Raw genomic sequence first — 27,380 nt, forward strand, 5'->3', positions numbered from 1 at the left:
TTTGGGATGGAATGTTCTGAATATATCTGTGAAGTCTCTTTGATCCAGTGTGTCGTTTAAAGTCTTTAGTTCCTTGTTGATCTTTGGCTTAGATGATCTGTCCATTTCAGTGAGGGGGGTGTTAAAGTCCCCCACTATTATGGTACTGTTGATGCTCCCGTGTTACGGGTATAGATATTTGTAATTGTTAGATCTTCTTTTTGGATAGACCCTTTAATATGATATAGTGTCCTTCCTCATTTCTTATTATAGTCTTTGGTTTAAAATCTAATTTGTTTGATATAAGGATTGCCACCCCAGCTTTTTTTTGGTGTCCATTAGCATGGTAAATGGTTTTCCACCCCCTCACTTTCAATCTGGGGGTGTCTTTGGGTCTAATATGAGTCTCTTGCAGAGAGCATATCGATAGGTCTTGTTTTTTTATCCAATCTGATACCCGGTGTCTTTTGATTGGGACATTCAGCCCATTTACATTCAGGGTAACTATTGAAAGATATGAATTTAGTGCCATTGTAATGCCTGTAAGGTGACAGTTACAGTATATTGTCTGTTTTCCTTTCTGGTCTATGTTACTTTTAGGCTCTCTCTTTGCTTAGAGGACCCCTTTCAATATTTCTTGTAGGGCTGGTTTCGTGTTTGCAAATTCCTTTAGCTTTTGTTTGTCATAGAAGCTTTTTATCTCTCCTTTTATTTTCAATGACAGCCTGTCTGGATATAGTATTCTTGGCTGCGTATTTTTCTCATTTAGTGCTCTGAATATATCATGCCAGCCCTTTTTGGCCTGCCTGGTCTCTGTGGATAGATAGGTCTGCTGCCAATCTAATGTTTCTACCATTATAGGTTACAGATTCTTATCCCGAGCTGCTTTCAGGATTTTCTCTTTGTCTCTGAGACTCGTAAGTTTTACTATTAGATGTTGGGGTGTTGACGAATTTTTATTGATTTTGAGGGGGGTTCTCTGTGTCTCCTGGATTTTGATGCCTGTTTCCTTCCCCACATTAGGGAAGTTCTGTGCTATAGTTCGCTCTAATATACCTTCTGCCCCTCTCTTTCTTCTTCCTCTGGGATCCCGATTATTCTAATATTGTTTTGTCTTATTGTATCACTTGTCTCTTGAATTCTCCCCTCGTGATCTAGTAGTTGTTTATCTCTCTTTTTCTCAGCTTCTTTATTTTCCATCATTTGGTCTTCTATATCACTAATTCTCTCTTCTGCCTCATTTATCCTAGCAGTTAGAGCCTCCATTTTTGATTGCACCTCATTAATAGCCTTTTTGGTTTTGATTTGGTTAGATTTTAGTTCTTTTATTTCTCCAGAAATGGTTTCTCTAATATCTTCCATGCTTTTTTCAAGCCCAGCTAGTGTCTTTAAAAACGTCATTCTGAACTCTAGTTCCGACATTTTACTAATGTCCGTATTGATTAGTTCCCTGGCAGTCGGTACTGCCTCTTGTTCTTTTTTTTTGAGGTGATTTTTCCATCTTGTCATTTTTTTCCAGAGGAGAATAGATGAATGAGAGAACAAAATGCTAACAGGGTAACAACGACCCCACAAAAATATACACTAAACAAATCAGAAGAGGCCTGAAACCAGGGGAAAAGAAAGGGAAAGAAAGAAAAAAGAAAAAAAAAGAAAAAGATAAAGATAAAAGAAATAAACAACAACAACAACAACAACAAAACAGAATATGGTCAGGTTGGTGCATAGATCGTGCCACAAACTAGATTTTGGGTGTATTTTGGTCTTTTAGAAGAAAGTGCCTCCCAAAATTTTGAAGAAAGAAAAACTTATATATGAGCAAAAATAAGGGTAAATATGATGAAGGGATGGAATATTAATGTAAAGTTGAGAAGTATAAAAGATTTTATAAAAGGAATTGATAAGAAGTTGGTTGAAAAAAGAAAGAAGAGGATTAAAAAAAAAGGGAGAGAATGTGATCAGGCAGGAGACTAGAACAAAGCCATACAGTAGAGATTTAGGGTATATTTTGGTGTGTTAGAAGAAGGTGTAACCCAAAATTTCAAAAAGAGAACAACATATATATATATGTGTATATATATATATATATATATATACACATATATATATGTGTATACACACACACACACACACACACACATACACACACCAAAAATCAGGGTGACTGCTATGAAGGGATAGAATATGACTCAAAAAATGAAAAATAAAAAAGATTTTTTTAAAAAAGGGATTGATAAGATGTTGGTTGAAAAAGGGAAAAAGAAAAGTTCAAGAAAAAGAAATTAAAAGAAAATGTAACTTTGAAAGACTAAAGAATCATGGTAAAAAAGCCGTGAATTCTATGTACTGTATTCCCGTAGCTCTGGAGTTCTGCCGTTCTCACTGATGGGTAAACTTGATATTGGCTCGCTGTTCGTGCTGATCTTCTGGATCAAAGATCCAGAGGCCTTTGGAGGGGCCTGTTGCCGTGGTTCCCAAATGTCTTTGCTGGGAGGCGGAATTGCCCCGCCCTTGTCGGTCTGGGCTAAGGAAGCTGCTCGGGTTTGCTTTCGGGAGCTTTTGTTCCCTGCAAGCTCTCGGTACAGCCCTGGAGGACCAGAGTGAAAATGGCGGCCTCCCAATCTCCGCCCAGCAGGAGCTGAGAACTTGGGGCCCCGCTCTTCTGTGCGCCCCCAGAGAAAATCAGTCAATCACTCCCATGTCCCTGGTCTCTGGCCACACGCCGTGCTCACCCGGCCTGTGACCGAGCGTTTCTATCTCTGGCACCCGACCCCGTGTGGAGTCTCCAAACCCAGCAGATCCCTGCGGTGTGCTCCCGCGCCGCCCCCCCCCGGGGGAGGAAGGGGAGTCTCCCCGGATCTGCCGCTTGCTGGGTCCCTGCTGGAGGAGCAGTGGCCCGACTGGGCCGCGGATCACAGTTTATGGCCACCCCGAGCTGAGAGCCCGCGCCTCGGCTCCGTCTCTGCAGCCGGCTTCCCCGCCCCGATCCCTGGGAGCTCTGCCGCACTCAGGCATCCCCGGTCTTTCTGTGACCCTGAGGGTCCTGAGACCACACTGTCCCGCAAGGGTTCCACCCCCGCTTAGCCACTGGAATGACGTCCCTCGGCGGAGCCAACTTCTAAAAGTTCTGATTTTGTGCTCCGCGGCTCTAGCACTTGCCAGAAGCGGCCGAGGGATGCCCCCTCCCCCGCCGTCTGTTCTCCCGAATATCGCCTCGGATTCACTTCTCCGCACATCCTACCTTCCAGAAAGTGGTCGCTATTCTGTTCAGAGAGTTGCTGCTATTCTTCTCTTTGGTCTCCTGTTGAGTTCGTAGGTGTTCAGAATGGTTTGATCCCTATCCAGGTGAATTCCTGAGACCAGACGAAATCCAGGTCTTCTACTTCTCCGCCATTTTGCTCCTCCTATCTAATCCTTTATTTCTTTGATTTGCTGCTTGCTTTGAGCAGATAGTCTCCTTTTGCATTTTTTTTTTTAATCCCCCAGCAGTGAGTTGGTTGGCAGGCCCAGTGCCCAGGTGAACACTTCCTGTTTCATATACGTACCTGGTCAGTGCTCGAGAGCATGCATACCTTACGGAATGACATTCTAAGGATATTTCTGTTTCTGTCATCTGTACAGTAGAAATGTGCAAATATTATAAGCAAAGCACTTTTGACTGCAGGACGCGCACATAGCTGTTTGTCCCTTTGGCAGTATTTCTTAGGTTAATGGTCACATCTTTTATATATATATATTTTGTTGTTTGTTTCATAAAAGAAGAAGGTAAATGAAAATATTAACACATTTGTTGAGAGCAGTACATTAAAGTGAGGTTCTGTGGCTGATGCTAATGTGTATTTATATGGTTTATTTGAAGGTCACTCTGTGAGACTGCTGGGTCAGAAAAAGGATAATGGAAAGCGCTTGGGTGGAGCACGATTGGATTTGCCAAAGATCAGGAAGAATCCACTGATAGAAATCATTTCCATCAATACTGGGTAAGTGTCTCTCAAGCTTACTCATAAAATATTCAGTATACTCCATGAATTCAGGTTTTCCCTCTGGACATGTGACAGAGTAAAGCACTTGAACATTTTCATGGGAAAGAAAAATCAAAAAGCTCTAAATCACATGAATATAGTTCTCTGTTAAATGTTTCCTGTGTACAAATTACCTGTTTATTTGCAGCAAGGTTTTAGGTCTTTGATTAATATTATTCCAATGTCTTATTGGTAATAAACATGGATTTCATTTTCCAGCCAAACCTTTTGATTAAAATATTTTTAAAAAGAGTTTTGTTTTTGGAATGATTAACGTACCCATCATCTTTGTTTTTTCAATAGAGTTATAGTAAATAATGCCCGAGGTACTAACCATGTTTTGATTATTAACTATCTGAAATACATGTTTAAAATGTTGCCCTTGGGGCGCCTGGGTGGCTCAGTCGGTTAAGCATCTGCCTTCAGCTCAGGTGATGATCTCAGGGTCCTGGGATCAAGCCCTGAGTTGGGCTTCCTGCTGAATGGGGAGTCTGCTTCTCCCTGTCTCTCTGCTCCTCCCCCTGCTTGTGCACGTGCTCTCTCTCTCTCAAATAAATGAATACAATCTTAAAAAAAAATAAAAATAAAATGTTGCTGCTATGAGCTTTGAAGTAAAAATAAGCATCATTAACTGAATATTAAGCACTCTTATTTTCACATCTTAGTTTGAAGTTCCTGACCCTTAGTTTTGACTCTTGGTGTGCTTATTCGTACTTTGTTTTATTTGCATTAATGGACTTTGTCGTCAATATTAGTGTAGTCTGAAAATCTGATGAGGCCAAGGCCTTCTGTTCTTTAAATCATGGGAGTTCTTCCAATCACAGAACTGCCTTGAACAGACATAAGCTATCCTGCTTTTTTTTCCCCCCAAGATTTTATTTAGGAGGGAGAGAGGGCGCATGAGTTGGGGGGCGGGGTGGATTTAGAGATAGAGGGAGAAGGAGAGATTCTCAGGCGGACTCCACTCTGAGCATGGAGCCCAGTGTGGGGCTCGATCTCACAATCCTGAGATCATGACCTGAGCTGAAATTAAGCGTTAGATGCTCAACTGACTGAGCCACCCAGGCGCTCCTGTCCTGCTTCTTTTTGATTTCAGCTTCCTTTCCTCGTTTCTGGAATTGTTTTCCTTTGTCCTTTGCTTCCATCATGCTGTTTCCTGTGGAGAGTGGGTGAACTTGCCTTTCTCCTTCTCCAGCACTGTTCTACATCTCTAAGCCATGCCTCCATTTCCTCCTGCACGGTCCCAGCTCTTTTGTCACTGGCCGTCTTTTCTCAAGTTTTATCACCTTCTGGTTAATCCTCACCGCTGCCAAAGATCAGGGAAGGTTGAAGAAGTCATTTGGTTTTTCCCTAAAAGCTGCCTGGGGTGACTTTCCTTTGCCTTGGTGAATTTACCTGGCACCAACATCTGGTCTTCAGCGTTGAAGATTCAGAAACCTGCACTCATCAAGCTCAGAGGCTAGTGAATAAATCAGAGTATAGCAGTGAGAAATGTCATTATCACATTGACTGGAGCATCTAATATATTCTCTCTTTTGAGCCTGAGCCAAATTAGAAGCATAAGGCTGTTTGTTTCTCCCTCCGTCTCCATTCTCCTCCTTTCTTCAGATACTGCAGTTGTTCTTTTTACTCCCAGTTTCCTACCTAAAATTGCCATATCCCTACATTCCCCATCCTCCCTATTTGCCTTATTTTCTTCTGTAACACTTCTCATTATTGAAGTATATATGAGTTCATTTCTATTTTAATCGTCTCTTCTCATTGGCATGTAGTAAGCTCCAAAATGACAGGGAATTTCGACTCTCTTGCCTACCACCGTATCCTTAGAATATGGAAGAATGTACACAGCAGGGATTTAATAAATATTTACTTACTTACTGAATGAATGATTGATTTTTATAATTTGAAAGTTTAATGGGTTTATGCTAAATTGTCTTCACAGTACAGATTGCCTTACCAGTTGGACAGTAATACGTTGAGATTGGCTAAGCATGCTTTCTCCTGAACAATGCCTTTAGGAGGGCGAAGTCAAGTGTTTCTGAGAATCTCTCTCTCTCTTTTTTTTTCCAATATAGGATTGATCATCCCTTTTTCGCCAAGATACATTTCTTTAAGCATGTTAATATTTCAAGGTCTGTCAAACAGTATTATATTTAGATCCATTTGGTTTCTTCAGTGTGACTTTGAAGCTCTTGTTGACCTCTGGAGTGTTGCTTTTAACTATTGGTTTTCAAAGATGCTTTATTTTTCTAGTTTCTCTGCACTTCTGCATGTGGTCACTCCCTGGGTTCAGTCACACTGAACGACTTGAGATCCCCAAACTCAAGGTTCTCCTCTGTCCTGACTGCAGGCCCCTGGGCACACTGTCAGGTGTCCCTGGCACATCTTATCCTTGCCCCATTCACTGTGTTGGTAATCCTTCCCTGTGCAGTTATATGCTCTTTTTAGGTGGTACGTGAAAAATATTCAGGAATTTTATTTGGGTTTCCTTTCTTTTGGATTTAGTGTTTCTTAAAATGAGGCTACACTATAAACTTTTTATTCTTTTAATTTTTTAAAAAAGATTTATTTATTTTAGAGAGAGAGGGCATGCGCGCCCGTGAGCGTGAGCATGGGGTTTGGGGCACCGGGAGAGGGAGAGAGACAGTCTTCAAGCAGACTCCTTGCTGAGTGTGGAGCCCGACACGGGGCTCAGTCTCATGACCCGGAGATCATGACCTGAGCTGAAATCAAGCGTTGGACACTTAACTGATTGAGCCACCCAGTTGCCCCTACATATAAGCCTTTTAAAGCTCACTGGATATTTGCCATCACTCTCTCATATTACCATATAGAACTGTCCCTTACTAAGTAAATTAGCAAATATGCTTTTGATGTTAAGAGAATTTAGTCCATTCTCTCTCTAATTGAGATCGGTGTTTCTAACCTTCTCTGACTACTAATTACTTTCCTGAATCATTTGTAGCCTTATCATTTGCTCTCAGGTGAGAGCATCCCTGTAAGCATTTGTCACGGTATCACTCTTCACATCTTAGCTTGGATTTTATTCTCTGGTGGAGCTCATTTTTTTTTTTTTTTTTTTTAAACTTACATTCAAATGTTTTAAAAGAAGTATATCCATAATTATTTCTTTCAAGAGAAAATTATCCTTTCCATCAAAGTCTTGACAAAATTGTATTGCTTTCAAATTAAAAATGGACATCTTAAATTTCATATAAATTTTCCATTCTCCATTTGGGAAAAGGCTCACATTTGCAGCAAGTTTTACTGTGTATGTTAGTAAATTGTTGAAGTTACTATTAGAGTCTACAAAGTTGTTACGCTTTGTTACATTTCTAAAGGAGTATAAGGAGTGTATTAATTGCTTTAGCAATGAAGAAGTTAAAAATTTCAGGTCATGCTAGATTCTGGAGGAGCTGAGAGAATTATGTATTTGATCATAGTGTCTATAATGAGTGTGCCTTTTATTTCTTAAATAACATTTATCTTTTCTCCTAAAATCTGTCTCTCGCATTCAGCTATCCATCTTTGTTTCTGTTTGCTGTATTGAGTATATAAATTTTGGTCCACTTGATTCATTGCTCCAGTTTCCAGTGCTCTTCTTGTCTTCTGAGGCGAGCTTTTTGAGGTTGGCTGCCGGTCACCTAGTGCAGCTCCTGTTTCTAGACTGTCTCTCGTGTGGCAGAGACGCCCTGCAGAGGGAGCGTGGGGAGGCACATGTCTGGTACGCTGATAAGACAGTGATGTGGCTTTGACTCTGAAAAACAAGTGAGAGTTTATTATGATAGCTAAGGTGAACTAAATGCCTACTGGGTGCCAGACACAGTTCTTGGAAATGTATATTCTTTCCTATATTTAATCCTTACAACAGCCTCATGAGATTTTTTTTTTTTAAGATTTTATTTATTTATTTGACAGAGACACAGCGAGAGAGGGAACACAAGCAGAGGGAGTGTGAGAGGGAGAAGCAGGCTTCCCGTGGAGCAGGGAGCCCGATGCGGGGCTCGATCCCATGACCCTGGGATCATGACCCGAGCTGAAGGCAGACGCTTAACGACTGAGCCACCCAGGCGCCCATGAGATTGTTTTTTAATAGGTGACGAAAGTAAAGTGCAGAGAGGTTAAGAGACTTCACGGGGTTGTGTAGTTGGTAAGCGGCTAAGACCGAGAATTACCTATTAGTCCATCAGATACTTTTGTGGGTTCAGAGGAGCAAGGAAGCCTCTCTAGTGTGGTTGGCAGAGAGGGATCTCGTGGGAGCCGAATAACCTTTGCATTATAGAGACTTTTGAAATGGGCCCCGAAAGATAGGTAGAGTTGTGATAATTACGTATGGGGGTATATTCAGTTTCAGATGACCACTAACTGGGTGGCTTAAAACTACACAAATTTATTACGTTACAGTTCCAGAAGTCAGAAGTCTAACACAGGTCTTGCAATGGTAACATGGTATAGGCAGGGCTGTGTTCTGTAGGCTGTTGGGGAGAATCTGTTTACTTCCTTTCTTCAGCCTGGAAAGGCCACCCACATTCCTTGTGTACAATCCCCTTCTTCCATCTCCAAGGCCTGCAAGATCATATTTCTCCTCCGACTCTCTCTCTCTCCCACTTTTAAGTGATTACATTGGAGCCACCTGGATAATCCAGGATACTGTCTCTATTTTAATGTCAGCTGATTAGCATCCTTCATATCATCTGTAGCTTTAATTCCCGTCTGGCCTGCATGGTTCCGGAGAGTCAGATAGGTATGATCAGAACACTGTAGGTAGAGAGAAGAACGAGCGAAGGCGTGTGAGCGGGCCACGTGGGTTGTTTGTGAAGAAGATAACTTTCTCTGGGCAGTCTGGTGTTTCTGATGTATGCAAGGAAAAGTGCGATAAATCATCTTTTGTGTGAAGAATGTAATTGCCTCAGGGTGAGAAATTACACTTAATTTATTTAGTGAAGGACAAGGAGAGCCGCTGAAGTCTGGAACAGAGGTGAGAAATAATCGTAGCTGGGCAGTAGGGAGATTATTCTGGTACCAGGTTGTAATGTGCGTTGGTGTTGGAAGATAGTTACAGGGAGATCATTTATGAGGCCATTACAGTAACCCTGTCAGGAAGCACTAGGCCCCGAGTGGTAGTTCGGGGAACGAATAGTAAGGATGGCAGAATTGTCACGGTTAAGAAAATGGGCTTTGGCATATGCCAGTGGAGTTACTTGTAACCATTGATTTGGAAGTTCCAAGGAATGGCGGGGGATGGAAATACAAGCCACAAAGAAGCTTTAGTTGGAGAGGCGTGAGTGAGTGAGGTCATGGAAGGTGCTCACTGCCTGCGCATGGGAAATAGGAGGAGTCATCTATGAACTAGACGTAGTCAGAGACGAAGGTGTGTGAATAGGGAGAGTCATCCCATCCATTGCTTTCGACCCCTTCAAGAGAAATAATGCTAGGGTAGGTGAACCATTTCAGGAGAGTGGGAAGATTCAAAATTAGTAAGTTTTGCTCCAGGAAGATTACTCTTTGGAGGAGTTTAACTATAAAGGAAGAGAAGTGGTCTCTAGAGAACGGAAAGATGCTTCTGTCTGAGCCTTTTTAGAGGCAGGGGGTAAGGAGTAGAAATACATTGACAGAAGGAACTGTTTCAGTAGGATTGTGTATACAGATGGAAAAGTAAGCCTTGGCAAGGAAGAAGGACACTTTTGTGCCTCTTTAGGTATAGGAGTAAAGGACGTTGGTAAGCCCAAGTGTAGGACTTAGTTCTTTTTCTTAAAGGTCTTAAACAATTGAGTGTACAGAACGTGGTTCCATTCTTTTGTGCTAGCAATAGAGGGTATTGTTTCTGTGTTTTGTCCCTTTATGTTTTAGTTAATATACTGTGATCTTTTGATGGCCCTGACTCGAGATAGGGCGAGCTCTTGATTGGAATACCAGCCTCCCTCCCCAGGATTCGTCAGCACTCCTTTCTCCTCTCTTCCTCCCGTTGGTATTGGTGTTCAGTTGTTGTTGTTGTTTTTGGTAATGTGAATTTTTTTTCTCTTTTATTATTATGTTATGTTAATCACCATACATTACATCATTAGTTCTTGATGTAGTGTTCCATGATTCATTGTTTGTGCATAACACCCAGTGCTCCACGCAGAACGTGCCCTCCTTAATACCCATCACCAGGCTAACCCATCCCCCCACCCCCCTCCCCTCTAGAACCCTCAGTTTGTTTCTCAGAGTCCATCGTCTCTCATGGTTCGTCTCCCCCTCCGATTCCTCCCTTCATTCTTTCCCTCCTGCTATGCTATACTACATATTTTCTATAAACTGGAAGTGACGTCACATGTTAGATTCGAATTAAGTATCTAGCCAGAAAAGAGCTAGTCTCTGAGGTAAAGATAGAAATTTGATTCATGCCAAAGTGTTTCATTTTTCTCATTAAATTGGGGTTATAGTTCTGAAGTAGATTATATGTGGGTGTTTATGTAGATTTAAAAAAAGGATCCATCCAACACTGTGGTCCGCATAATAAGGAGTCATCCTGTGCGTAGAGAAAAGAAGTGCACTGAGGTTGGAAAGCTTAGGTTTTGTTAGGGGCCCCATGTGTGTGATTGCCTTGTTTTTTTTCTAGTAGTGGAGACAGAAGGTCCTAGGTAGTGTAGAGACAAAAAGTGAAAAGTTGGAAATTGGACCATAAAGAAAATCTGTGCCTCATTCTTGCCTTCTCTGTCACTATTAAAGTCATCAATTTTGACAATCTCTTGGCAATTTTTGTTCTTCCAAAGCCAAGAGTTGGATGCTGCTTAGCCGTTCTGATAGAAGTTGTATCGCTTTTAGGTCTTACTATCAGATTATCCCTTGTTTGAAGGGATATTACTCCCTTGGGCTGAGCACATCTAAGAAAATACTGTCTGACCCTGTAATATTTTACTAATACTTTCTCTTTTAAGATTTATCTCGTTTTTCTTGTTACTTGCCATCTGTCAGACATAAAATGATGGTATATGGGAACCTTTAAAGGGAAATCTAATTTTCTTTGAGATTATGTACTTGAATTTATTATCATTTTTTAAAGTATCTGTTACTTTTTCCACCTGTAACATCATGTCTTTGTGGAAAAAAGCTAACTTGGATGTTTTCACTTTCTTTCTATAATGTTCAGAATTTACCATCTCTTTCCAGTGCTGGATTCATAGGTGCTCTCTAAACATTTGAATGAATGAATGAATGAAAGAACGATAATTTATTTTATATAAGTGGAGTTGTTTTTGGAGAAATATAATCACAACTGATAACATTTTGTTATCTTTCTGGTTCTAATGATTACAACATGAAATAGTTATTAACTAGACATAATCACAGTACATTTGAAAATACAATTATTATGTGCTTACACATTACCAGGTATTGTGTTAGGTATTATGATATATGCAAAGGTAAACATTTCGCAAGTCAACAGGTAACTAACATGGAATGAACTAATCCAAAACACGCAGCTCTAAACTCAGACTTAATTGCAGCTCCTGGATGGGGAGGATTTGGGTCTCTTTCTCTTCTGTATTCTGGGGAATGCTTTTAGATTGCAAGATGACTATCTTTCTAGGGGCTAAGGGTGCACAGACCTCGAATTTGAGAGCTGTTGAGATACTCAGACACTTTCTTACTGCCCTTCTGTGGGACACAGTGGCAGCCACACAGTAAAATGGTTTCCCTGACCTCCGACATCACACAGGACAACTGCCATCATCAGTACACGTGCGGAAAATAGAAGCCTCAAATGCCATCTTTTTCTGTTACTCTTAAGTTAGAGCTTTCAGAAAATTACATTGTATAAAAAAACATTTTAAGAGGTATTTTAATTAGAAGCACTCTAAAAAGCTTTTAATTAAGGCTCCAAGGAAAGTCTGTTAGAAGGTTGAATATATGTGGGATCACACTCATACTAGGGTGAATCCTTTTAATATTGTGCGAGGACAAAGTTTGGAAAAGCCTATAATGTCTTTGAAATGACTGCATATTTTGATATATTCAATAACGACTTACTGAGTTTTTGTATCTTAGCATCATGTGAAGAAATTAAGATTTTTTTTCTTTAGTTCATGCTAGACTGTTGTTCCCGTGTCCTGATGATATAAATCATGGCCATCTTTTGAATATGCTCTCTTGAGAATAGCTCCTTCAGCTTCTGTGCCATCCTTAGACACAGCTGTTAGAAGGTCATAATACCCCTCTCTAAGAGGCAGAATCTCAAGATAAAACATTTCCCAGAAAGGATTTGGCAGACTATATAGTCATTCTCTTATTCAAAAATTATGGGTCAGTCTTGGCTTTTTATATATCAGGCACTGATGACTGCAAATTAACCCAAGCCAATTTCGTTATGTACAACTAACTCTTAGGGGTTCTTTGGATAGATGGTAGTCACTACCAATGGGGATTAGTTGCTTCCTTCCAACCCAGCTGTCAGGTTATAATGAAAGCAAGTCCCAGTCCACAATCTGAAATAAGAACTTACTAAGCAAGCCGGCACAGTCCACCTGTTTTTGTAATCCCGGTGAAGTCTGAATTCTTTCTCCTTTTGGGTGATTAAATCACACCTTGCATTAAAAGGTTCACTTGAGCCCAGTGAGACGGTGTGGTCAGCCTCAGTCGACCGGAATCCTCTACCAGTGTCTGGAGTGATGGCCCAGTAGGGACCAAGCCAGAAGAAGATCCTTAGTGTGCAAGCCAGGGCTGCCCGAAGTGTGGTTCATTGACCAGTGCTGGGTCATTAATTGCTGACGACTGCTCTGTGACAAGGGGAGAAATAGACAGCAAACATTTGAGAAACTTTTAAGATAGTTTACCACTGCTGCAATAGCTTGGAATTAATTTTCATTGTATTTTATAAAAATGATGATTTACAAGAGGTTGGATTCAAAATCCTGGTCCGTCACTATAGGTTGAGAAACACTGGTCTCAGCTAGGTGTGTTAACAGATCCTTTACCCTACTGTGGAGACTATTTTAGCCAGTGCACTTATCTGGAGTGCCACTGATTTATCTGCTTGGATCGTGTTTCTACTACGTTTTATGCAACGAGTTACCCACTTGTCCTTTGTAGCTAGCTGCTGCTTTCACAAGTGAAAACCTATTTCTGTCATCTGTTATGCTAATTTGCAAAGCTTCTGCTGTTGACCAAAGGTAATCTTTGGAAGGTGGTCTTCCTGATTAATTACTAGAAGAGAGAGACTGTTCTTTAGAGTTGTAGCTTAAAAGGACTTGCACATTTTATATTATGCTCTCTACATTAAATTCTTTCAAAAGTAAACTACAAAAGTCCTAACATGGCTAATGCAAAGCCTGACTCGAGAGGTTGTAACCATTCTTGTAGCACGTCCCTAAGATGAGCAGACAGCTGTTATTATTCTCGTTCTTCTATAAACTTCTGGAGGCCAAGAACCTTATCTCCTCCTGGAGGCCATGAGCCTGGAGCGTGACATCGGCTTATTCCTGGAAAAGACACTGGAGTCTGTGGTTCATTGGAGAGAGCTCTCCGTTTGGGTTTGGAGTCACGACACTGTTGTCTTCTGGCTTGGTGACTCAGATAAATTAGATCCCTCTTAGAGCTAATCTCTTTTTGGACGTAGACACGTGCTACCTATATTATATGTGTCACCTCACACAGTATGAGTACTTTAATAAGTGTTTTCCTTAGAATTTTGATGTTGCTGTATCCTCCACTCTACCAATATTCTCCGAGACTCCCCCCCCCCCTTTCTTTCTCTTCATCCTTTGTACTATCTAGGCAAGGAAGTTGCTGGTTCCACAATTTGAAGTTAGGAGTTCATTCAGTTCATCATCAGCTTATCAGTCTCCCATTTCACTTGTTCAGTGTTAAGTGAATGACAAACTTAAAAAAAATTAATCTTAGTTTCCCCCATAGCTTTTGGTACAGTGTCTTGCTCACAGTATTCACTTCATAAATATTTTAGTATTTTAAGGACAGCAGTGTTACTCAAATGCAGAAAATTCTTTCTGGCTGCACTGGAGTGTAATTGTAATATTTCTCTCTTGCTCCAGTCATTTGTTTTGTAGAAAAAGAGAATATGATAATTTGGATTATGAATGAAGTGAAACTTATCTCAAACAATTAAATGTGTGAAATTGAAGTATTTATAGCGATTTCGAACTTGTTACATTTTTACTTTTATCTAAAAACTAGTTGTCCTGAAATTTGCTGCTTTTTTGATATCTTCAATGAAATCCCCAAATACCTTATTTTCATTTAAATACTGTTGACATGAAATTTTAAAGTAATCTTATTTTTAGTGCCTTATAAAGCTGGATTTGGGAAAGATCATTCATAAGAACAGTGGATGGCACTATTGGTTCATACCTGTGAAGTAATTATCATTTAGTAGGACATTTAAATGCTGGTGTAATAAATGCCTTTGAATAAGAGGCCCAGCTAGAAATTTTAGGCAGAATTAGGATGGGGGTTTAATCTTAAATTTTGTAAATTCTTCTTTATGTATTCATTGTTTTATATAAACTTTGAAATGAATATATAACTGTCTTAGTAACTATATATAAAGAAATGGTTTTAAAAAAGCATTTCAAATGCTAGCATGTTAGAGGATATACCATTGCTCTAACTAAAAAGTGTACCTTGCTTACTACTTTTCTAATTAAACAAAACTATGTAGTTTGAGGAAGGGATTAAAAAAAAAACCTGGAAATTTAAAGATACTCAAATTTGGGTATAACATTAAGGAGACCTTAGGTTATGGTTAATTGAGTAGAATGGTTAACACTTTCTTCAAGTTAGTTCATAGATTGTATGGTGAGGAGGTACATTAAATATAAATAGTTACAGATGTATTTACAGTTTAGAAAGTTCTTTTAATTTTATTGCATGTGTAGAAGTCTTTTATGCTTGTTCATTAAGAAAACCAAAGAGCCCCCCGTCTGGACATTTATTTACTCAACAAATGTGGTGGAACATATGTTAAGTGCTGAGGACAGATAGATGTGTCCATCAGGTGTTGGTGTCTGCCCTTAAGAATCCCACAGGAGAGTGAACCAAGCACAAAACAATTATAACATTGTCAATACAACAGTACAGGAGTAGACAGAGTTATATTAGGACCCGGTGTTAGGGAGGGCTTCCATAGAAAGTGGATATTTAGACTTTGTCTCAAAGTTTATCTCCTAGTTGGGTTTAGAGGCGACTTAAACAGGTGGGAAAACACACGCACGAACAGTGGTGTTGACTTGTACATATAGGGAACGTATACAGGCTGTGCCCTACACAGGGGATGATGAGTCTGTAGGTGTGGTAGTGTTTTGAATAGGGAATGAGAGAAGAAAGAAAGAGGTGGCTTGAGATTGCTTAGGTTCAGACCTTGGCCTCCTCATTTCATCATTTGCTGTGTGACATTGTATAAATTATTCAACCCCTCCATCAGGCTCAGTTCTCTTATTTGTACAGTGGGGATAATCATACTATTGTGAGAATTGAAAGGTCATCTGTTAAAAGTAATTAACACACTGCCTGGCATATAGCATCCGTTCAATGTGGTTATTATTAAGTTTACTACTTTCACAACTATACAGAAGAGAAATCTGAGACTTAATTAGGTTGTAGTTTGCTGAGGACTCCGGGGCAGTAAGTGGCAGGGTTGTGACTTGAACCCCTTCATCTGACCAGTTCTTTTTCCAGTAAACCCCAAGGTCGGTGGTCTCTAGCTCAGTTTTTTATCCTTTCATTCCATCTGTAGTTGTTGAGTTAATTGAAAGGCATGCCAGTGTGAGCTAAAGTTTGAGAGTAAAGTGGGGGATATCGTACTAAACCTGGGGGTGATACTGTGGGCCCCAGATTTTTAAAAAGAGAATGGGCTGTCAAAGGGAGGTGGGCGAGGATACTTGTCAGGTGCCTCTGAAGGTGCATTCAGTCACCCAGTGGAATGAGTTCCCTATTTTGATGTTTAGCGCTGGGGACTACCAAATCATACAGATTTAGAGATAGAGGCTTCCTGGATCTTCCTGTCTTTTCTTTTCTTTTCTTTCCTTTTTTTTTTTTTCTTTTTACTTTTTTAACTAGAGCTTGAGTTAGGGTGCATGAAAATGAGTTGCACTGGGAAGGGCACGTTGGGAGTGGATGACTGGCTATACCCAAAGAGCTTCCATCTGTCAATTTTCCTGTTGCTTCAAGAAAACTTATTTTCTAATCCTTATCAGGAAGGAAAAAACCCTCCAAAACTTGTCTAGCGCAACTTTAATTAAGGATAATTGGATTACACATACGATTGTGGATAAAGTCTTGTCAGGTTTTTTTTAACACAAAAATAGTACATATCTCATATTTATTTCAGAAACCACTTAAAAAAATTTTTTTTCTACATCTCAGCATGGTAGCACCAGTTGTTTTATTTTTTGTAACCCTGACAAAGCAGAATGTTTTGTTTGGCTTTTTGAAAAGGCAATAGTACATGTAGTTACGACCTCATTTACTTTATCTGATGAAGCAGTCTGTGAGGAATGTCTGTTTTTTTGTAAATTCACGAAAGAACCTGGGTTTAAGGCAAGGTCATTTTTTAAAATCCTGCTCTATGTTTTCAAACAACATATGTAGCTTTGTGATTTGTAATGTCTATTTTATGGTTCTTTTGAGGTTCTCCTTGAAATAGCTATTAATTGTGGGAGGTAATACGGATTTAGGAAGATCTTTCCACCCTGTAAAGTACCTTTTATGTATTGTTCCATTACAGTTCTTGAGGAAAACGTAAACTCTCTGAACCGGGATTTTAAGTCTCTTCTCTTCCTCTGCCACCCCCTTTCCCCTTCTCTGTTGTTCTTTCCCCCCACATGCCTCTACAAATTTATGAGAATGGTATGTAAGGATGGATTTATGTATTTAGGACCGGTAGCACCTTGTGCGTGGAAGAGCTCAAGTTTGGTGGTCTGCTTTATTCATTGGTTTGTCTACTTATTCATTTGTTCTGTACTCCTTCACTCATTTATTCAACAAATATTTGCAGGCTCTCTGTATGTATCAGGTACCCCAGGTGCAGTGAAAGAAACAAGGCTTGCCTAGTTTATCCCTGCCTCCCGAGAGTCCCAGTCTAGCATAGTTAACTGGTAAATAATTCTATTTTAGTCTTCATGGAGTATAATAATCATCAGTTCTTTTTATGTGTCTGTGACTTAGGGTTGTGTACCTAGAAGTGACCACAAATATAGAAAAAAATAACATAGGAGGCCAAAAATGGGCTTGTCCAATCATAGTGTTCACCATGTGGAACGTGCGAGCTTGTGGGACCCTCTTTGCTAGTTGATTACCTTTGAGAATTCATCCACTGCAGTCACATACTGTTCTCACTCTGGAGTTTGGGCAATCCATGATCCTTTGAATGTTGATTCTCTGTTTACTCTCTTAAACTAAGTGCCTCTGATTTTATTTCCAATGGTTGAAACTGTTAAGGCCCCTTTCCACATACCCCAGCTTCTTCCTCATTCTTATTTCTGCAATTAGGTTTATTTTTTTATTTTCCTACCTTAATTTTACAATTATTTGCAAAGTAAGAAGCAGAGCAATAAAGACAAAGACACTGTGTCAACAGCAGTGCTGATGTTGACATGTGGAACTGATTTTTGGAAGAGACGTCTGTCTGCGTCAGATGTCCACGAGGAGAGAATGGGGCTCTGGGTGCGGCCACCAGCATGAGGGACAGTGGCGTTCAGTGACACCACCTAGTAGAGGCTCCTTGGAGACATAATGTGACTCCGTTTAATTCTAGTGGTAAATTATCATAAGTGGATGATGGGGGAGAGAATAGTACAGGCGTTTCCGGGTTTGTTTTGTGTTTGATTTTGAAGTTACTGCCCTAATTCAGAATTCAGCACTTGCAACACGACTGTCCTATGACTCGTACGTAGGATATTTTCCTTGTACCGCTCCGCAGTGCTTGTTGGAGGCAGCATTGCCATGGCTTGCTGCATTTCTCAGCTCCCTTTCTTTAACCAGCACTGCCTTGCTTTATCGTAATGGTTCCTGGACCACTTTGGTTGACTGGTCCTGCCATAGCCCTCTTTTCTGATTTCTCTTACAGTCTCTTCATCTTCTCTGAATTATTGCTTAGTTCCCTTGCCATTCTTCCATCTTTGTGTATCCTGTCCACCCACGAGGGGCCATTACCATTAAGATATTTTGGTTGCTTAGACAGTTATTTTTTTCTTCAGTACCACCCATGTGCTGTTTTCTTCTTTACATCTAATATAGAATGATTAGTTGTGTTTTTTTTTTTTTCTTTTTAAGAGTGGACATTTGGAAGAGCTTTCTCCCTGAATTTAGATATATTGATAACAGCCAAAAAGTAACTTTAATAAAGCTAGAGTATCCATTTTTTTTAAGAATACAGTACTTCATAAATTTACCTTTGCCTTTTTATTTTCTTTCTTTTCTGATTGTTTTAACTGCAATTAACTTTAGCATGTTTAACATGTACTACAGTTAACCCTTGAATAATACAGGTTTGAACCACACAAGTCCACTTACATCTGGATTTTTTAAGTAAGTATTCGTACAGCTGCAGAAATGTATTTTCTCTTCCTAATGATTTTCTTAATAACCTTTTCTTTTTTTCTAGCTTACTTTATTGTAATAATATAGTATATAATACATATAACAAGCAAAATATGTTTTTATTGACTGTTTATGTTACTAGTAAGCTTCTCTGGTCAACAGTAGTTAAGGTAAGGCTCCCAGTCAACAGTAGTTAAATTTTGGGGGAAGTCAAAAGTGTTATGTGGATTTTTGACTGTGCAGGGGGTTAGCACCCCTAATCCTCTGTGTTGTTCAAGGGTAAACTCTACTACGTAACTAAGAAGCATAGATTTTCAAATATATTTAATTAGGATGAGTTAACAAGTAGAATTATGTCAAAGTTAGGAATCCTTTTGTGGGTCTTGGAATATAAGCTCAAAGCACTTTCTACAGGCATTTTATTTTTTTTTTTTTTAAGTAGGCTCCAAGGCCAGCATGGGGCTTGAACTCACAACCCTGAGATCAACAGTCACAGGCTCTACTGATGGAGCCAGCCAGGCGCCCCTCAAATTGCTTTCTAAAACATTGCCATTTACAGTGCTAACAATTATTCCACTATAAAGTCTTCATGATTATCCCCGTTTTAGGGAAACTGAAGTCGAAGAGATTAAATAATGTGCCCAGAGCTACCATCTTAGCATAAATGTAGCTAAGTTGAGGGTCATATAGCGAATGTGAGGGGCTGTTTGGCATAGTGTAAGGAGCATAATTCTGGAGCTGAACTGCTTGGGTCTAAATCCTGGCTCCAGTGCTCACTGGGTAAGTCTGAGCAGGTTTGTTTGTGCATCAGTCTCTTCATCTCTAAAGTGGGAACATTCATAATATAATATCTATTTCATAGGCTTCTCATGAGGAGTAAGTATATCTGTGCATAGTTTAGAATATCATCTGGCAAATAGTAATTACTGTATAGGTGATTGCTATCATCATCATCATCATCATCAATTAGATTGTGTTCTCTTTATATTTTCTTTAACCCTGTGTTTGTTTATTCCTTCTTTCTAAAACAACATAGGCATTTGGGATAATCTGGTTACTGAACCATCCAGACATTTGTGTGAGTGAGTGAGTGAGTGAGTGAATGGATGAAATAATGCCTGGAACCCACATCTTTGACTTTTATATCATTAGGATGTTTTATTAAAAACCGCCTTGTTTTGGGGTGCCTGGGTGACTCAGTCAGTTGGGCGTCCTACTCTTGATTATGGCTCACGTGGTGATCTCAGGGTCCTGGGATTGAGCCCTGCATGGGGCTTTGTGCTCGGTGAGGGGTCTGCTTGGGATTTCTCTCTCTCTCTTTCCCTCTCCCCCCACTACCTCTCCTGCTTGTGCGCGTGCACACACGCATGCTTTTTCTCCAAAATAAATAAAAAATCTAAAAAAACCCCACAAAACCTTTTTGTTTTGGTGCATTAGGTGAGAAAGAACTAGTTGAATTTAAATATGTCCATTGAAAATATATGAGTGTGTCCTTTGTAACATGTCTTTACTGAATGTTTACATGGATAGTAGAAAAACACGACAGTTTGCATAGTGAGCAGCAGGTTGATTTAAACTCTTTATTAATGGGTTATACTGCCTGAGATCTCTTGCCAACTAATGAGAATGGTCTGAGGCCTTTCTTACAAAAGATGAGGGGAAAAACCCCTTTTAATTAGGGATAAACTTTGCAAACTATTTAATAAGTTCCTTTATTATTTGTAACCCTGTGGCCAAATACCAACTGCCCACACACCTTTCTAATACACTCTATCCTTGGATGATTAAAAACCCTTTTGGCAGATTCATATATTCAGAGACTGTGAGAGCCAGAAAGGATTTTAGAGATTAAAATTTTTCATTTCATTGATAATGAAACAGGCCCACTGGACCGCACAGCCCACAGTTTGGCAGCCCTGCACATTGCACCCACTCGTAGGAGAACTTGGCTCATGACAGACAGAAGAGGCTACTGCGACGGGTGGTACACCTTCACCTTCAGGATTTTAGAGCTTGGGGAAGGAGTAGAAGCTTTTGTTATCTGCAAGACATCGTAAAGTTGGTATTTTATGTTAGCTTGTATTGAAGTGTGTATAGGTCGAAACACCAGGAAGTGGTATCACCTTGGCCATTAATGTTTGGTGAATGAACAGTGGAACACAGTGAAGTTATCTTTCTATTAAGTGAATTGAATTAAATGGGATAAAGAGGCTATTGAGACTCAGGGCTTCTCTTCTGATATGCGAGAACCTCCACAAGAACTCCAGACTTTGCATCTCCTTGGATTCATCTTCTGTTCACTCATTATTTGCCTTTCCCGTCTGTATTTCTGATTCTACACTTTATCTTCCTTTTTTCCCTTATAGGTTTGTGTGTTTGTATCCCTAGCACCTAATAGTGACTAGTATATGGAAGCTCTCAAAAAAGTTTTTATGACTCAGTTTCTAAATGCCAGTGGTATTCTAAAGTCTCTCTTGCTATTTGCTTCCTCAGTATGTATTTCAGTCTTAGGGTGTGATCTGTGAGAGAATGAAGCCTGAACCTAAGACCTGAATGTTCTACGGCATTCGCTGTGTAAAATGAATTAACTTCTTTCCTAGACTTCTAGATCGGTAAATATCTGTGTACCATCCTTGGGAGAATTTAGAAAATAATCACTCATTATTTTCTGTAGTACTTAATTATCTTGGAACACTGGATGAGAAAGTCTGATTTATTCTTTTTGTCAGACTTCCCTTCTTAAAGCTTACTTTTGTAAGAAGCATCATCACCAATTGACCTCATTTTGATGTTGGTTGTTTTTTTCACTCCACATTTCCTTACGTTGCATTGACTTATTTTTTACTATGGGTTGTTGCTAAGTTTGCATTTTGCTGCATAAGTTACAGTTAATTTGGCTCATTCTTTAAAGAGAAACACAAGGAATAAGTGTATAACAGAATTCTGACAGTGCTCTGTTTTTCTTATGTCAAGCACCTGTTACTTGAATATCAAACTGGTCATTGTTTGGGTGGGTTTGTATGTGAGACCTGCTAGCACCATGACCACACAGTTCCAAGGGCAAAGGATGGGGACTGGAACTCTAGTAGATCAGAGGATGGTTAACACTGACTTGGCCACCACAGCTGACCCTCGAGAGTCAGCCTTGTTTTTAGCATGGGCTCTAAAACTGGCAACTATCTGAGTTCTTACTTCCAAAGGAGTCAATATTAGATGTGTTAGGGCACAGTTTTAGAAAATCCCATGGAATTTACAGTAAACCTCCTAGAACTCATGAGTGAGTTGAACAAGAATGCAACATAAACCCACAAAAAGCAATCACATTTCTACATACTAGCAATGTACAATTGGAAACTGAAATTTTAAGAAATTACTTTACACAGAAGTTCCAAGAAAAATTACTTATGTATAAATACTTAGGTATAGATGTAACAAATCAAATTAAGAGCTGCATGTTGAAAACTATGCAATGGAGGAAATCAAAGAAGACCTAAAAAAATATATAGACATATGATGTTGTGAATCGGAACACTCAATGTGGTAAAGGTTATCACTTCTTCCCATATTGATCTATAGATTTAAAGTAATTTCAATACAAATTACAATTGGATTTTTTCTTTTTTTGCAGTTATGGACAAGCTGACCCTAGATTTTATAAGGAAAGGCAAAGGAACTAGAGCCACCTAAAATAGTTTTCAAAAAGAATAAAATTGGAAGAATCACACCACCCTAACTTAAAACCTATTCTAAAGCAGCTGCAGTCAAGGGAGTGTGGTAGTGATGAAGGGATAGACACACAAGTCATTGGGAACAGAACAGCAAGTCCAGAAAGAGACCCCCACAGAATGGCCAGGTGATTTTTGATAAAGGTGCCAAGTCTGTCCAACAGGAAAGCAGTGAAAACATCAAATTTTGCTGGAACGATAGTTATCCATATGGAAAAAGAAAAAAAAAATCCTTTGACTTAAACCTCACAGATAATGACAATTTGCCCTGGTATTAACCATCAAATGTAAAATTTTGAATTGTAGAATTCTAGAAGAAAACATAGGAGAACATTCTTGTGATCTGTGGTGAGGCAAAGAGTTCTTTGACATGTTACCCAAAGCATGATCTAGAGAATGAAAAAAGATGGACTTCATCAGAATGAAGGTATTTTGCTCTGTGAATGATACTATAAAGAGTAAGCTGCAGACCGGGAGAAATAAGTTACACACCATACCCAAGCATAGAAGTAATATCCAGAAGAACTCTCAGAACTAAGTATGAAAACCAGAAGCTCATTTAAAAAATGGGCAAGAGGTGTGAACAGACACTAAGCCAATGAAGATATTCCAGCGGCAAATAGGCACATAGAAGGTTTTCGGCATCATTACTATGCTAATTTACATATTAGCCTAGGTAAAATTAAGAAATCCTGACAGGATCAGGTGAGGTTTGGGAACAACTAGACCTCTTACACATTGTTGGTGGGGATATAAAATATACAGCCACTTTGTAAAGAAGTTGCAGTTTCCCAAAAAATGTAACACCAACTTACCGTGTGACCATTAATCCCACTTGTGGGGATGAGAAATGGAGATTTCATAGGAAAACCTGTACACAAGTATTTATAGCAGCTCCCTTCCAAATTGTCCAAAACCAAAAACATTTCATATGTCTCTCAGGGAGTGAATGGGTAAATAAATTATGTTACATCCATTCAGTGGGTGGTGAGCAATGAAAACATGAATGAATGATTGATACCCTTAGCATCCTGGATGAGTCTCAAAAACATTGTGCCGAGTGAACAAAGCCAGTTTAAAAAGGTTATATACTGTATGATTTATTTATATGACATTCAAGAAAAGAGAAAATGGTAATGATGGAGAAGAGATCAGTGATTTCCAGTGCTTAGAGGTGGGGGGAGAGGGGGGGAGACAAAAGGGAGAGCAGGAAGGAGTGTGTTAGGGTGATGGAACTCTGCCATATTTTTATTGCTGTGGTGGTTCCATATATCTCTGCATGTGCTAAAATTCGTAGAACTGAACTATATTCTCTCTAAGAAATTAGTTACAGAAATTACCATATGACAGTTTTTTTAAAAAAATTAATTGATCCTGCAAATAAAAAAAAATATATTAAGAAATGTTTAGGTGGAAAACCGAAGTAGGAGATTGAAATTTTTGAAAAAAGGTTTATACCTCACCTATGTAGGAAGCAAAGTCATCTGGACAAAGAGGGAGGTAGGTTTGGGTTTGTATATTTGAGAATAACTTAGTTTTGGAACAGCTTCTGAGGGTAAATGAAGTCTTACTGAATTTGTCCTCAGTGGTGAGTGGAATATTGTCACCTCAAGGTAATTTGAGATGATTAACAAGACAGTTAAATGGCAGGATTGTGTCATGATTTGATTTATTAAATAAAATTTTTTAATTACCTGCTGTCATTTCCCATTAAAGAAGACTCTCTTTCAATTTGGCAGTTCCTGCCGTTGCCATTTGTTGACTGGAAGACAGCTTTCAGAGGTATTCTGTTGTTGCTGGAGGTGGGAATGGGCAAGGGTAGAATTTGATTAGGACACAAATGTCACAGTCACAGAAGAAAGGGTTTGGCTCACAATTAAGCCAATGCCTGTATGTTCGTGTTACGTGTATGCACACATGCAAACCCATCTTGAAGTTTTTCTTGCTACTCTTTGCATAAAGAAAGGAGTTATTGCTTTGGAACTTGTGCCTATAAAAATTGCCAAGGTTGGGACACCTGGCTGGGGCAGTGGGAAGAGCATGCGATTTTTGATCACAGGGTTGTGAGTTCGAGCTCCATGTTGGGGATAGAGATTACTTACATATATACATACATACATAAATACTTTTTTAAAAATTGCAAAAAGTTCAGTATATAGCTACTTTGTCATAATGACTTGTTTAAATTTGAATTTTTTTGTCTGAGTAGATACTACAAAATCAGGTCCTCATATTCAAGCGTGTAATCATCTTAATCATATATATGGAAGAATTGCAATCTCCTTTTTGGAGGGGCTGTAAAAATATGTATTGGTGGAAAACCCAACAGCATGGAGAATTCAGTATTCAGAGTCAACAATATCTAGGAGCATTCAGCTCTGCTGGATCTGTTGGACCAGCATGTACATACCAAACTGTTGCTGCTGCATTTTTTTTTTAATCAAATGATCATAGAAACATATGTAATAACCAAAAACTAGAATCAACTCACTGTCCATCACCAGATGAAAGGACAAATTATGACACAGGCATACAATAGACTACCTACCAAAATAAAGGAATTAGCTTTCGATACACGCAAAAGCATGGATGAAACTCAGAATAACTGTGCAGAAGAACTCAGACAAAACCATTACACACTGCATTATACCATCCACATAAAATTAGAGAAAATGCAGACAAATCTATAAAGTGGTGGTTCCCGGAGCAGTGGTTTCTGGAGGCGAGAGGGTCCTGCGGGGAGGGGAGAGGACACACAGGAACACACAGAAACTCTATCTTTATTGCAGTGATGTTTTCTTAAATATGTGAAACACTTCTCAAACTATCATGACCAGCCTCTTTAATTCTTGTAATACTTGATAGGAATTGAAACATGTTTTAATGATACCACTTTTTTTCTTCCCTTTTCCCCTAAAAAATTTTTCTGTGCTCTCCAAGCATCTTAGTATCAGCCTGAAAATACAAAGGAAAGAAAAATCAGAAGGGAGAAAAAAAGGGAAGAAAACAAGGAGAGAGAGTATAAGCCAGATTCCATTTTGCTAGTAACAGGCTACCAGAGAACACCTTTTTTTGCTTTCCTTTTTTTCCGCTCTGTGTGTGTGTGTGTGTGTGTGTGTGTGTGTGTGTGTGTGTGGGTGGGTGTGGGTGCGCGCGCGCGCGCGCCTGCGCTCTTGAGCTTTGTGTATCCAAACGTCTTGGCAGTTATTGCCACATGATAGGCACTTAGGGCTAATACCTCTGACTGTTGTGAATCACCTATAACTTCACACGTTACCTGACTCTTCATAAAACAGTTAGTGCTCTTTAATGTTTTGTCATATGGTATATAAGTAAGAGAATGGAAGATACAATGTGAAAAATTACTGTGACAGGCAGTTCAGCCCAACTGGTTTATCAATAGGGAGTTACTAGTGTCATCCTTATAAATAGCGGATTATGTAATAAACTTATATCTGTGAATACAGTTCAGTCAGTGTTTTGTTTTTTTTTGCCAGTTTTAACTGACATCTGGTGATTGCTGTGGACCCCTTCATCGGGGTGAAAAAAAGGACACATGTACGTGCCTCTTTAAGTGTTTTTGTATAGTTTGATGGGGTTCACAGAATCCTTGAAGTCCGCATATATATCCTTAGAGATTCAGGGACTCTTACTAATAACTGGCCTAGGAGGTGGCATTTAGGATGTCCTTGCTGTTCCACCTGTTCCTTCTATCCTTTGGCCAGAGTTAGAAGCCCACAGATTGCCCAGACTTTCCCTTCTGAGGGATTGGTTCCCCGGGGGTGGGTGGGTGTTGCCTCTGAAGAGTCCTTAGGGTTTCCTGCTAATTTTCACCACCAGACTTGGTGATACAAAAGGTTCAGTAGAGAGTCCTCAAGCCTCCATTCCCCATAGCAGCCCCGTCTCTGTGATGTGAGCACTCAGTGCCCTCAGCCACACCAACCCCCTTCTCCACTCATTCCCCAGAAGCATCGGAGACTAGGCTTGGCTTTCAGTTTAGTGGACATACTACCATGACCCCTCGTGGAGTGATCCTTTACAGATATTAACTCTTCCATGTTAATTCAGACTCATGGGGACTTTAAATAAAAAAACCGAAACCAAACAAAACAAAAACCCAGTTGAAGTGGGTCGTCATTAGGTGTAATTGTGCGAACCACTGCCCCACCCCTATCTTGCGGTGTCCAGGTCTTCGTTTTTGGCAGTGACTGGAGGACAGGCCTTGTCTTGCAAAATAGGCCTTTAGGCTTTGTAAAGAGGATCTGCAGACGGCACCCTAGCAGACTTGTTTACATTTTCCCAAAATTTTATTATGAAAAATGTCAAATAACTAGCAATGTTGCAAGAATTTCATAGTGAAGAGTCTCTCATTAACATTTTATTACCCTTTATGTATCAAATATTTACTCATCTCTCCATTTCTAACTATCTATCGATCCAGCTGTTTTTAACACATTTCACATTAAATTGCAGACATTCAAACACTTCTCTCTAAATGCCTCATCAGACATGTCATTAACTAGAGGTCAGTATTTGTTTACAGTTTTTATGTAAAATTTAGAAGCAATGGGATATGAATATCTTAAGAGCACATTTCCTGAGTTTTGACATACGTATACCTGTGTAACTCATATCTATTACAAAACTGTGACTTAGATATTATTCACATAATATTCATAATGCAAATATAGTAACAACCTTGATTTATTGGGAAATGTTCCCTATAAATTTATATAAATATAAAGTGTTGGTAAATATTCTGTATTTGTTAAGGAAAAAAAGCTATGAATTCTCTCCATGGAATGATGGAAATGATAGATTAGCTAGTTTTGTGGTGTCTTTCTTAACTGTGTTATGTATTTTTAAGTGTGCTGTTATACAACATACCTGGTAAGATATTTTCTTTAAAGATATTTTCTTACCGCTGCAATACTTGCTGTCAACCCTTAAAAAGTATGAGTGAGTTATTTTTCTTTAGCAAATAATTTTCTTCATCTTATTTTAAAATACTGAAAACATATTCATGTTTTATACATGGCATTCTCTACATCCTATACAACAAATAACCAACCAAGTAAGTAGATAGAAAAAGGAAAAAAAATTACTTCCAGAAAAACTG

The 27,380-nt window shown here is 39.3% G+C and overlaps 1 protein-coding gene across 1 annotated transcript in view; it reads left to right on the top strand.

Moving 5' to 3' along the window:
- Window positions 1–27,380, top strand: part of CDKAL1 (CDKAL1 threonylcarbamoyladenosine tRNA methylthiotransferase) — a 637,377-nt gene that overhangs the window by 222,844 nt on the left and 387,153 nt on the right. Inside the window, exon 8 of the mRNA XM_028107487.2 lies at window positions 3,839–3,959. Within this exon, the coding sequence (XP_027963288.1) occupies window positions 3,839–3,959 (121 nt within the window). The remainder of the gene's footprint in view (window positions 1–3,838; window positions 3,960–27,380) is intronic.

This window comes from Eumetopias jubatus, unplaced genomic scaffold (assembly GCF_037043125.1).
Source record: "Eumetopias jubatus isolate StellerSeaLion01/CBP00866 unplaced genomic scaffold, mEumJub1_p1.0 scaffold_6, whole genome shotgun sequence".
NCBI classification, from domain to species: Eukaryota; Metazoa; Chordata; class Mammalia; order Carnivora; family Otariidae; genus Eumetopias; species Eumetopias jubatus.